Source organism: Electrona antarctica (assembly GCF_951216825.1).
Source record: "Electrona antarctica genome assembly, contig: scaffold_1463, whole genome shotgun sequence".
Lineage (NCBI taxonomy): Eukaryota > Metazoa > Chordata > Actinopteri > Myctophiformes > Myctophidae > Electrona > Electrona antarctica.
This window is the reverse complement of record NW_027637109.1, coordinates 1-12,301: the sequence shown is the minus strand read 5'-3', so window position 1 is coordinate 12,301 and position 12,301 is coordinate 1. Positions and strand designations below refer to the sequence as shown.

Sequence of the window (12,301 nt, the reverse complement as noted above, 5' to 3'; positions counted from 1 at the left end):
AGGGGGGGTTTGAGTATAGGACTAGGAGTAGTTCCACATGAAGCTGACTCAGGGGTTTTTGAGTATAGGACTAGGAGTAGTTCCACATGAAGCTGACTCAGGGGGGTTTTGAGTATAGGACTATAGGAGTAGTTCCACATGAAGCTGACTCAGAGGGTTTTGAGTATAGGACTATAGGAGTAGTTCCACATGAAGCTGACTCAGAGGGTTTTGAGTATAGGACTATAGGAGTAGTTCCACATGAAGCTGACTCAGGGGGGTTTTGAGTATAGGACTAGGAGTAGTTCCACATGAAGCTGACTCAGGGGGTTTTGAGTATAGGACTATAGGAGTAGTTCCACATGAAGCTGACTCATGGGGTTTTGAGTATAGGACTAGGAGTAGTTCCACATGAAGCTGACTCAGGGGGGTTTTGAGTATAGGACTAGGAGTAGTTCCACATGAAGCTGACTCAGGGGGGTTTTGAGTATAGGACTAGGAGTAGTTCCACATGAAGCTGACTCAGGGGGGTTTTGAGTATAGGACTATAGGAGTAGTTCCACATGAAGCTGACTCAGGGGGTTTTGAGTATAGGACTAGGAGTAGTTCCACATGAAGCTGACTCAGGGGGGTTTTGAGTATAGGACTAGGAGTAGTTCCACATGAAGCTGACTCAGGGGGGTTTTGAGTATAGGACTAGGAGTAGTTCCACATGAAGCTGACTCAGGGGGTTTTGAGTATAGGACTAGGAGTAGTTCCACATGAAGCTGACTCAGGGGGTTTTGAGTATAGGACTAGGAGTAGTTCCACATGAAGCTGACTCAGGGGGGGGTTGAGTATAGGACTAGGAGTAGTTCCACATGAAGCTGACTCAGGGGGTTTTGAGTATAGGACTATAGGAGTAGTTCCACATGAAGCTGACTCAGGGGGGTTTTGAGTATAGGACTATAGGAGTAGTTCCACATGAAGCTGACTCATGGGGTTTTGAGTATAGGACTAGGAGTAGTTCCACATGAAGCTGACTCAGGGGGGTTTTGAGTATAGGCCTAGGAGTAGTTCCACATGAAGCTGACTCAGGGGGTTTTGAGTATAGGACTATAGGAGTAGTTCCACATGAAGCTGACTCAGGGGGTTTTGAGTATAGGACTATAGGAGTAGTTCCACATGAAGCTGACTCAGGGGGTTTTGAGTATAGGACTATAGGAGTAGTTCCACATGAAGCTGACTCAGGGGGTTTTGAGTATAGGACTAGGAGTAGTTCCACATGAAGCTGACTCAGGGGGGGGTTGAGTATAGGACTAGGAGTAGTTCCACATGAAGCTGACTCAGGGGGTTTTGAGTATAGGACTATAGGAGTAGTTCCACATGAAGCTGACTCAGGGGGGTTTTGAGTATAGGACTATAGGAGTAGTTCCACATGAAGCTGACTCATGGGGTTTTGAGTATAGGACTAGGAGTAGTTCCACATGAAGCTGACTCAGGGGGGTTTTGAGTATAGGCCTAGGAGTAGTTCCACATGAAGCTGACTCAGGGGGTTTTGAGTATAGGACTATAGGAGTAGTTCCACATGAAGCTGACTCAGGGGGTTTTGAGTATAGGACTATAGGAGTAGTTCCACATGAAGCTGACTCAGGGGGGTTTTGAGTATAGGACTATAGGAGTAGTTCCACATGAAGCTGACTCAGGGGGTTTTGAGTATAGGACTATAGGAGTAGTTCCACATGAAGCTGACTCAGGGGGGTTTTGAGTATAGGACTATAGGAGTAGTTCCACATGAAGCTGACTCAGGGGGTTTTGAGTATAGGACTATAGGAGTAGTTCCACATGAAGCTGACTCAGGGGGTTTTGAGTATAGGACTATAGGAGTAGTTCCACATGAAGCTGACTCAGGGGGTTTTGAGTATAGGACTATAGGAGTAGTTCCACATGAAGCTGACTCAGGGGGTTTTGAGTATAGGACTAGGAGTAGTTCCACATGAAGCTGACTCAGGGGGTTTTGAGTATAGGACTAGGAGTAGTTCCACATGAAGCTGACTCAGGGTTTTTTTGGGAAGCATAATTCGCAGGGCAAGTTCCAGGGCAGCCTTCCATTAGGCACAGCAGTATTCAGTACCAGTGCTAATGTTGTTGACTAAGGTTTTTGATATTTAGTCAACTAAGACTAAACAATGTCAGAAGACCAAATGGGACTAAGACTAAATGGTGTGCTATTCAAAAGACTCTGGCGGATTTAGACCTGAGGACGCGTCTGTGTCACCTTATAGCTTTTAACCACTTTAACCATTATTTTAAACTTTTAGCTGTTGAGTGCGCGGCACTCAATGAGCTTGTAGATCTGCTACTTTTTTGAAATATCGTGAAAATGAGTTCAAATCGTTGAATATATATTCGTTCACAGCAAATGTTTTTAACTCATATCTTTGCTTCTGGGGGGTCCCTGGAACAAAGTATTTTCAGACCGGGGTCGGTGGCCAATTACATATAATTAGTGGGATCCTTGACATGAAATAGTTTTAGAACCACTGATATAGAAACATAAGGTTTTTCTGAAAACTGTCATGATTTAGAAGACATTTGTAGAATCTGGTCTCAGGTCTCACTTTGAATAGTGGGCTCTGATTTTACCCGTGGCATATCGGTCTGGTTTCCAGGCTATTACAGATCGACAGTGCAAGGCGATATACGGGGTCACACAATGTGTCGAATCGAGCCACGTTGTGAGCTTGTGTATCGGCTATTTTTAGTAGCGTGCGTGCGTGCGTGCGTGCGTGCGTGCGTGCGTGCGTGCGTGCGTGCGTGCGTGCGTGCGTTCCTTTTTGGGGGTGGTAGCCCAGGGAAAGAACATGGAGGTATACTGTATGTATTATTTAATGAATGAGGAGAATGGTCTTTTTGTAGCATATTAACCCATGCAGGCCTGAAGTCGAAATTTAAAAAAATAAGTTTTCTAAATCATGACAATTTTCGGAAAGATTTGAGGCACATTTTAACGATTTTTCAAAAATAGCAGACCTACAAGTTCATAGCGCGCCACTCGGTGGCGCGCTATGAGCTTGTAGATCTGCTATTTTTCAATAGCTAAATTATAACAATGTTTAAAACACCAAAAGGGGTTCCCGCCCCAAAATGGGTTAATGGTTAATGTGGTTAAACGCTAACGTGACATGGATGCGTTCCAGGTCTCAATGGATTAATAATGGATCTGGTTGAGACTAATGGTCCTCTCTATGCACTCACATCACGGCAGCGCGCTGTGAAAGCAGAGTGGAGTGCTCACCAGCGGCTAAACGTTCCATTCATCTCCTCGTCGTACGGGCCTTGTTTCTGTGTGATGTTCATGGATCTCACGGCGCTGTCTTGTCCAGCATGGGTGTCTTGACCAGCGTGGGTGTCTTGTCCAGCGTGGGTGTCTTGTCCAGCATGGGTGTCTTGTCCAGCATGGGTGTCTTGTCCAGCGTGGGTGTCTTGTCCAGCGTGGGCGTCTTGTCCAGCGTGGGTGTCTTGTCCAGCGTGGGTGTCTTGTCCAGTGTCTTGTCCAGCGTGGGTGTCTTGTCCAGCGTGGGTGTCTTGTCCAGCGTGGGTGTCTTGTCCAGCGTGGGTGTCTTGTCCAGTGTCTTGTCCAGCGTGGGTGTCTTGTCCAGCGTGGGTGTCTTGTCCAGCGTGGGTGTCTTGTCCAGCGTGGGTGTCTTGTCCAGCGTGGGCGTGGCACCTATGCTCGTCAGCGGTGGAAGAAGTACTTGCATGTTTTACTTAAGTAAAAGTATCGATGCTGCACTGTAGAAACACTGTTTACAAGTTCATGTCCAGTATTGCAATTTACTTGATTATTGACACCAGTAAGACGCCCTGAGGGCGAGAAGCGCACATCCGCCTGGGTGACGGAAGACGGCAGACTGCTGGGCGAGTGAGACATATACAGAATGTCTCATTTCACAAGTTCAATGTGTGTTAAAAATATATTTTGAAAATAGCAGATCTACAAGCTCACGTGGTGAGCTTGTAGATTGTCTATTTTCAAATAACCAAAGTATAAATTAAGGGCCAGTACGTTAATGTATGTTTTTAGTTATGAGTTACTTCAAAGTAATACGTAGTAACTAAAGTCTTCAAATAACCGCAGTGGAGGAAAACAAAAGTACAATATTTGCCTCTGAGATGTAGTGGAGTAGAAGTCAAAGTATTGCAAATTGTAAATGCTCTACTGCTTAGGAAATTAGAAGTAAAGTGAAACATAAATACCTCATAATGTTGAGTAAATGTGCTTAGTTACGTTCCACAACTGATGCTCATATTAACCCATTTTGGGCGGGAACCCCTTTTGGTGTTGTAAGCATTATGTTATACTTTAGCTATTGAAAAATAGCAGATCTACAAGCTCATAGCACGGCACCGAGTGCCATGCTATGAACTTGTAGGTCTGCTATTTTTGAAAAATCGTGAAAATGTGCCTCAAATCTTTGAATATATATTGTTACAGAGTGAACATTTTAACTCAAATCTTTGCTTTTGGGAAGGGGTCCCTGGAACAACATATTTTCAGATGCGGGTCGGCGGCCAATTACAGATAATTCTTGGGGTCCTGTTTGAGCACCACTGACATAGAAACATGGGTTTTTGAGAAAACTGTCAGGATTTAGAAGACATTTGTAGAATCGAGCTCATGGGTTAAAATGGGTTAATAACAGTTGTATCGTCTTTCTTTCATATAGACACATTGTGTTTCCATGGTAACTCATCCATACCATAATGTGTGGGCGTGATGACACATGACTCCCTGGACCGGCTCTGTCACAACTATTATATAACTGCCCTGATCGCACAATCATTTGGCATATCTGTTAGAATCCTTTCTACTGATCCTTCTGTAATTATATCTGTTAGAATCCTTTCCATCGATCCTTCTGTAATTATATCTGTTATATCTGTTAGAATCCTTTCCATCGATCCTTCTGTAATTATATCTGTTAGAATCCTTTCCATTGATCCTATTGTAATTATATCTGTTAGAATCCTTTCCATTGATCCTATTGTAATTATATCTGTTAGAATCCTTTCCATTGATCCTACTGTAATTATATCTGTTAGAATCCTTTCCATTGATCCTACTGTAATTATATCTGTTAGAATCCTTTCCATTGATCCTACTGTAATTATATCTGTTAGAATCATTTCCATTGATCCTACTGTAATTATATCTGTTAGAATCCTTTCCATTGATCCTACTGTAATTATATCTGTTAGAATCCTTTCCATTGATCCTTCTGTAATTCACCCTTTGTCAAGTCCCGCCCGTGGTTGTGCCCCGGCCTCTTCGCACCCATTGGTTGCTGTTTCGTGGTTGGACAAAAATCCTTTCTCTCCATCCACTACCATTGAAATATCGTGTTTTTCAGTGGCTTCGTATTGATATTCTGTGCATCCAATTCTTATTTTAAACTTGGTGTCAGTAACAACTAAGGAACATCACAAGTGCAGCATGGTGACTGGGCATATCATGTTCGTTTTGTTTTTTTTTCAAAAATGATTTTTTTAGCAAATTCAACATAAACAAGGCAGAACCAGGGCGGAACAAGGCAGAAAATGCCTGCTCGTTAGTCAGTCAGGGACCAATCAGAACACTGATAAATGGTGACCGAACCTTTTCTGTAGCATTATGGAATGAGCTCCCCTCCCATATCAACTAGCCCCCACCACAGAGACTTGGAAAATCTCGCCTTAACGGACGACTTCACCCCTTTTCAACTTCTCTTCATATAATTGGTCCTCACTCCTCACTAATGTTGATGATAAAATACTACAATTTTTTTTCTACTCAGTCTGTGTCTCATAAGAGGGCTGTGGGCAGTTCAGAAACCCGTCCACCAGTGACATCATCGTTAGGCAGATTTGTTGTAGTTTTTTTTTAATCAAAATAGACATCCATCTAAGAGTAGAATATCTGTACAATGAAACTAAAACACTATAGAATGCTATGTTTACATAGCCTTTGCATACGCCTGCAACGTCGTTGAGGCTAGAGCAAGTGCTATGGCAATAGAGGGAATTCTGCGCGTGACATCATCATCATCATACCCGGAAGTTATGCGGGAACGCCTACTCAGTGGCAAAAAAAACTACTTTCTGTCCTTGACAGCCCATATACATCCTGCAATTCGAAACTGGCCCCCGTAAAATCTGAATCCCCCCCCCCCCCCCCCCCCCCTTTTCCCCTCACTGTACATGTTTCTTTTCCCTTTTTACCTCCATTATGATGAATTCCTGTACTGTTCTTTCATTCTTTGTCTATATAGAAGTGTCTATTTGTACGTCTCTAAATGTTTTGATGAATTGAACATGGTGGACCCTGTTGTAAACAAGTGTAATGCTTAATTGGGTCGTCCACTCACCGTTAACAGCCTTTGTATTGAGTTTGTGCTTGAAATGTACTGTAATTCTGCAAACTGTTAATACAATTTTCAATCAATCAATCAATCCACAATCTCAGTCCTATCTGATTGCATTAAATGACTTTAAACAACATTACATTCACTTTGTCACTCACTTTGCCACTCGATCTGCCACTCGATCTGCCATTCACTTTATACATGCACATACTCTCTATTGCCACTCTTTCCTGAAATGAAATGATGGAGCTTTTACAAAACATAATAATAATAATAATCCAACCACTTCTTTCCACCGGTAAACCTGTGATTATGTGACAATAAATAAATGAAGTTTCATTCTAAAGACTATGACTAAAACTAAATGAAGTTTCATTCTAAAGACTATGACTAAAACTAAATGAAGTTTCATTCTAAAGACTATGACTAAAACTAAATGAAGTTTCATTCTAAAGACTGACTAAAACTAAATGAAGTTTCATTCTAAAGACTATGACTAAAACTAAATGAAGTTTCATTCTAAAGACTATGACTAAAACTAAATGAAGTTTCATTCTAAAGACTATGACTAAAACTAAATGAAGTTTCATTCTAAAGACTATGACTAAAACTAAATGAAGTTTCATTCTAAAGACTGACTAAAACTAAATGAAGTTTCATTCTAAAGACTATGACTAAAACTAAATGAAGTTTCATTCTAAAGACTATGACTAAAACTAAATGAAGTTTCATTCTAAAGACTATGACTAAAACTAAATGAAGTTTCATTCTAAAGACTGACTAAAACTAAATGAAGTTTCATTCTAAAGACTATGACTAAAACTAAATGAAGTTTCATTCTAAAGACTATGACTAAAACTAAATGAAGTTTCATTCCAGAGACTATGACTAAAACTAAATGAAGTTTCATTCCAGAGACTATGACTAAAACTAAATGAAGTTTCATTCCAGAGACTATGACTAAAACTAAATGAAGTTTCATTCCAGAGACTATGACTAAAACTAAATGAAGTTTCATTCCAGAGACTATGACTAAAACTAAATGAAGTTTCATTCCAGAGACTATGACTAAAACTAAATGAAGTTTCATTCCAGAGACTATGACTAAAACTGTTAAAACTGTCTGTTCTCTCTCTCTCTCTCTCTCTTCCAGAACTGCCTGTCCAGAGCTCCCAGGAGGGGTCCCAGTATGATAGTCCCCTCTGGGGTCATAGTGCCACCTCCACGTCTCCCAGTGCATGCTGGGATCAACTGATCATTGACCGTACGGACACAGAGGCGTGGCCCGCCATTACCCAGGTTGTTGTATAGTATTGAATGTTTTATGTTATTTTTTTTTACTAATATTTCCTTTTGACTGTTCGTTTTCAATTGGTGGATTGTTTTGAGTGAAATTGTGTGGGGGAAAAAAAGGCTTATCTTTAGTTTAGGTTATATTAGTTGTAGTTTTTTTTTATTGTAATTAATATGTTAATATGTTATATATATTAATAATTACTATTTTGAAAAACATTTTTAAATAGTTAAAATAGCCAATCTACAAGCTCACAACGTGTTGATGTACAGCAGATTGCAGCTATTTTAACTTTTTGAGTGGTGCAAACCACTCCAATAACCAGCTTTGTCTGTATCTATGTATTTATGTATGTGTGTACTTGTACGTGGCCCCACGTACAGGTGAGCATGGTTGCTATGGTTAGTGTGTGACGCCACTGCACCACTCAGTTCACACGGGTGTGATTTTTTTATTGTAATTAATATGGGGCAATATTTATATATACAAAAAAAGGTTATACAGTACATAGCTGATCTGCAAGGTGCGAGCTTGTAGATCCACAGCTCACATATAAGATTTCATAATCAAACCACAATATGAGGTTATGTATGAACAATTTACAAATTTACTTTTCCATTTATTTTTTTAAAGACCCTTTTTAGTTTTTATACTAGGCCATTTATGAAAAGCCCATTCATACTTGGCTATGTACTATAATTATGAAAACATGACCAAGACAAAAAACTAAATCTAAATGCATTATTATTTTTTCCCCCCAATTCTAGTTGTGGTTATTTTGTAGCTCTGGTCCATAGCGTTAGGAGAACGTCTCCTTAGCGCTATGGTACTTTCAATTCCTGCGCACGCATAATAGACTGTCAACTGCTGCAAAAAAAATACAAAGAACACTTTCGCTACTCATTAATACAAAGAGGGGTTTGTGGAGTCAAAACCATACCTTCCCTAGTAGTGGACACACTCTGATCGACCATAATAAACCATACCTTCCCTAGTAGTGGACACACTCTGATCGACCATAATAAACCATACCTTCCCTAGTAGTGGACACACTCTGATCGACCATAATAAACCATACCTTCCCTAGTAGTGGACACACTCTGATCGACCATAATAAACCATACCTTCCCTAGTAGTGGACACACTCTGATCGACCATAATAAACCATACCTTCCCTAGTAGTGGACACACTCTGATCGACCATAATAAACCATACCTTCCCTAGTAGTGGACACACTCTGTTTGACCATAATAAACCATACCTTCCCTAGTAGTGGACACACTCTGATCGACCATAATAAACCATACCTTCCCTAGTAGTGGACACACTCTGATCGACCATAATAAACCATACCTTCCCTAGTAGTGGACACACTCTGATCGACCATAATAAACCATACCTTCCCTAGTAGTGGACACACTCTGATCGACCATAATAAACCATACCTTCCCTAGTAGTGGACACACTCTGATCGACCATAATAAACCATACCTTCCCTAGTAGTGGACACACTCTGATCGACCATAATAAACCATACCTTCCCTAGTAGTGGACACACTCTGATCGACCATAATAAACCATACCTTCCCTAGTAGTGGACACACTCTGATCGACCATAATAAACCATACCTTCCCTAGTAGTGGACACACTCTGATCGACTTTAACGTCCTTTGATCCTTTGGCCCTTGCCGCTGTTCTGCACCCGTCTGTATCACTCCGGTTGACGTGCGACGGAAGTAAACAGAAAAACCCAGAAGTGAAAAGTCAGAGTGCTTATGATGTCTATGGGAACAGAACACGGTGCAGAGCCCATTTGACACTTCCGGTCTTCCGTTTTTTGAGTGACGTCCTCCTAACGCCATGGACCAGAGCTATAGATGTTTTGTAGATTTGTATCTGACCTAACACTAACCCCTGTTCTGTCCTCCCTCTCTCCAGAGCCAGTCTCCTCCAGCGTCGGGCGGAGCAGGATGCTCGTGGTCAGACAGTGACCTCGGCATGAGCACCGGCTTCCCCTCCGGGCCCGGCCCCACCAATCACACCGGGCCCGGGATGCTCTCCAACCAGGCGGCCGCCGCCGCCGCCGCGGTAGCCAATCGCAGCTGGGGATCCGGGCCGTCCGGACCCGCCGCCCACTGCCCCCCTACTCCTCCTCAGTCCTCGATGGGGGGCGGCGGCGGCGACGGGAAGAATGACCCCCCTCAGATGGGAGGAGGAGGAGGAGGAGGAGGAGGGGGCCGGGGTTGGGGCTCCTCCCTCAACCCCGCCCCCAACTTTAACTTGAACCTGAACCCGAATGCCAACCCGTCCGCCTGGCCTGTGCTGGGCCACGACGGGCCCGGCGGTGGCCCGGCTGCGGGGGGACCCTCGACCCCCAACGCCCCCTCGCAACCCTCGCCCAGCCTCTGCAACAAGGCGCCCGGCGCCGCCCCACTCGCTCAGGCCAACGGCAGCAGCACCGGAGCCGCAGGCGCCATGGGGGGCGTCGGTGGCGACAACCCCCCCCCCTCCTCCTCCTCCTCCTCCTCCTCCTCGTCAGGGGGAGGCGGCAGTGCCTGGGGGGGCGGCAGCGACCCCGGGGCGCCGGACCACCCCCCGCACCCTTCCTCCTCCTCCACGAATGTGTCTTTCAGTTCGGAACCTCAGAACCTTAACCCCGACGGACCAAATCACGGCTCCAAGCAGCAGGAGGCGCCCAGCCCCGCCCGCGGCGGGTCCGGCTGGGGCACCGGCAGCCCCGCGGGCCGGATGCCGCCCAGCAGCGCCACGCAGGTGGGCCTTGGGTCGCAGTTATTACATGATTGCAATTACAATTTAAAATGTAGGCATTTAGCAGACGCTCTAAATCCAGAGCGATTTACATTAAGCAAGAACAATTACAAATAGTTATCATGAAACATGCGTAAGCTAAGAACGTAACAGTGGAATATCTATATAATGAAACTATACATATAAACTATACATATATACTATACTATGTACCGGAATTTCCGGACTATAAGCCGCACCTGAATATAAGCCGCACCAGCTACATTTAGGGAAAGAATAAATGTGTACATATACAAGCAGGGTTCAAAGCATCGGAAAAAGTAGCGGCTTATAGTCCGGAAATTACGGTAGATAGTACTATGAAGTGATATGACTACATACAATGCAATTCTATTTTAAAATTGTTGAAATAGCTGATCTACAAGCTCACATAGCTCTACAAGCTGATATAGATTGGCTAGTTGAACTATTTTAAATTGATTTAAATTAGTAGAAAATGTCAAATAAGGTGTAAGGGGTGGTGCCAGATATAGGGCCCTCCTGGGGCTCTATTTCCGTCTATGATAAACCCCTTATCCCAAAACTACTTTTTTAAATAGTTAAAATAGCCAATCTACAAGCTCACAACGTGTTGATGTACAGCAGATTGCAGCTATTTTAACTTTTTGAGTGGTGCAAACCACTCCAATAACCAGCTTTGTCTGTATCTATGTATTTATGTATGTGTGTACCTGTACGTGGCCCCACGTACAGGTGAGCATGGTTGCTATGGTTAGTGTGTGACGTCACTGCACCACTCGGTTCACACGGGTGTGATTTTTTTTTTTTACTATTCAAAAACAAAGTTTAGGGATAAGGGGTTTAGCATTTACAAAAATAGAGCCCCTATTATATTATCCTTTTTTTCATGATTGGTACCGGCCATTTGTCCATCATTTCTTTAAGGTATTTGCCCAATATCATGCCCTGTGCAATGCTTGTGTATAAAGCCCAAAAGAAATGTTGTTTGCCAAAAATACAATTCAACCGTTAATCGCTATTTGTGTACGACAGACAATCGGTCAACTAAAATGTCATTGTGATCAATGTGACAACCCTAACCCGTTCCGCAGGTCAACGGAGAAGATGGCAGCTCTGTGTGGGGCAGCAACGGAGACTCCAAGCCGGCCTCGTCCAAGGAGCCATCATGCGGCTGGGATTCGCAGCAGGGTTCAGGCTGGGGCCACAGAGGAGGAGGAGGCTCTGGGTCCGGAGGAGGAGGAGGACGAGGAGGAGGAGGAGGAGGAGGATGGGGAGAGCAGCCCAGCGTCGGGGCAGACTGCTGGGGGAAGCAGCAACACTCCGGAGGAGGAGGAGGAGGAGGAGGAGGAGGAGAGGCCCCGGGGGGCTGGGACGCCCCGGGCTCTCCTGCCATACAGGACCAGCAGGTCAGTGTTCATGACTTGACTGAGAGATTGGCAGTCAGTGGAATCAGTCTGATTGCATAACATACAAAACCAGTATGCAATCGAGGGTATGCACATGCATAAAGTCAATGGCAGATCGAGTGGCAAAGTGAATTTAAGGTTGTTTAACCCATTCAGGCCTGACGTCAAAATTAAAAAAAAAAAGTTTTCTAAATCATGACAATTTTCGGAAAGATTTGAGGCACATTTTAACGATTTTTCAAAAATAGCAGACCTACAAGTTCATAGCGCGCCACTCGGTGGCGCGCTATGAGCTTGTAGATCTGCTATTTTTCAATAGCTAAATTATAACAATGTTTAAAACACCAAAAGGGGTTCCCGCCCCAAAATGGGTTAATGGTTAATGTGGTTAAACGCTAACGTGACATGGATGCGTTCCAGGTCTCAATGGATTAAAGTAATTTAACC

At 43.6% G+C, this 12,301-nt stretch overlaps 1 protein-coding gene across 1 annotated transcript; it reads left to right on the top strand.

The window, feature by feature from the left end:
- Nucleotides 1–5,559: 5,559 nt before the first annotated feature.
- Nucleotides 5,560–11,854, top strand: LOC306919144 (trinucleotide repeat-containing gene 6C protein-like; the record flags this gene model as incomplete). Its single annotated transcript, XM_079531975.1, has 4 exons — nucleotides 5,560–5,569; nucleotides 7,516–7,661; nucleotides 9,597–10,430; nucleotides 11,540–11,854. Coding segments are annotated over 4 exons (1,305 nt in total), but the record flags the coding sequence as incomplete, so codon positions are not given.
- Between the last annotated feature and the right edge of the window lie 447 nt (nucleotides 11,855–12,301).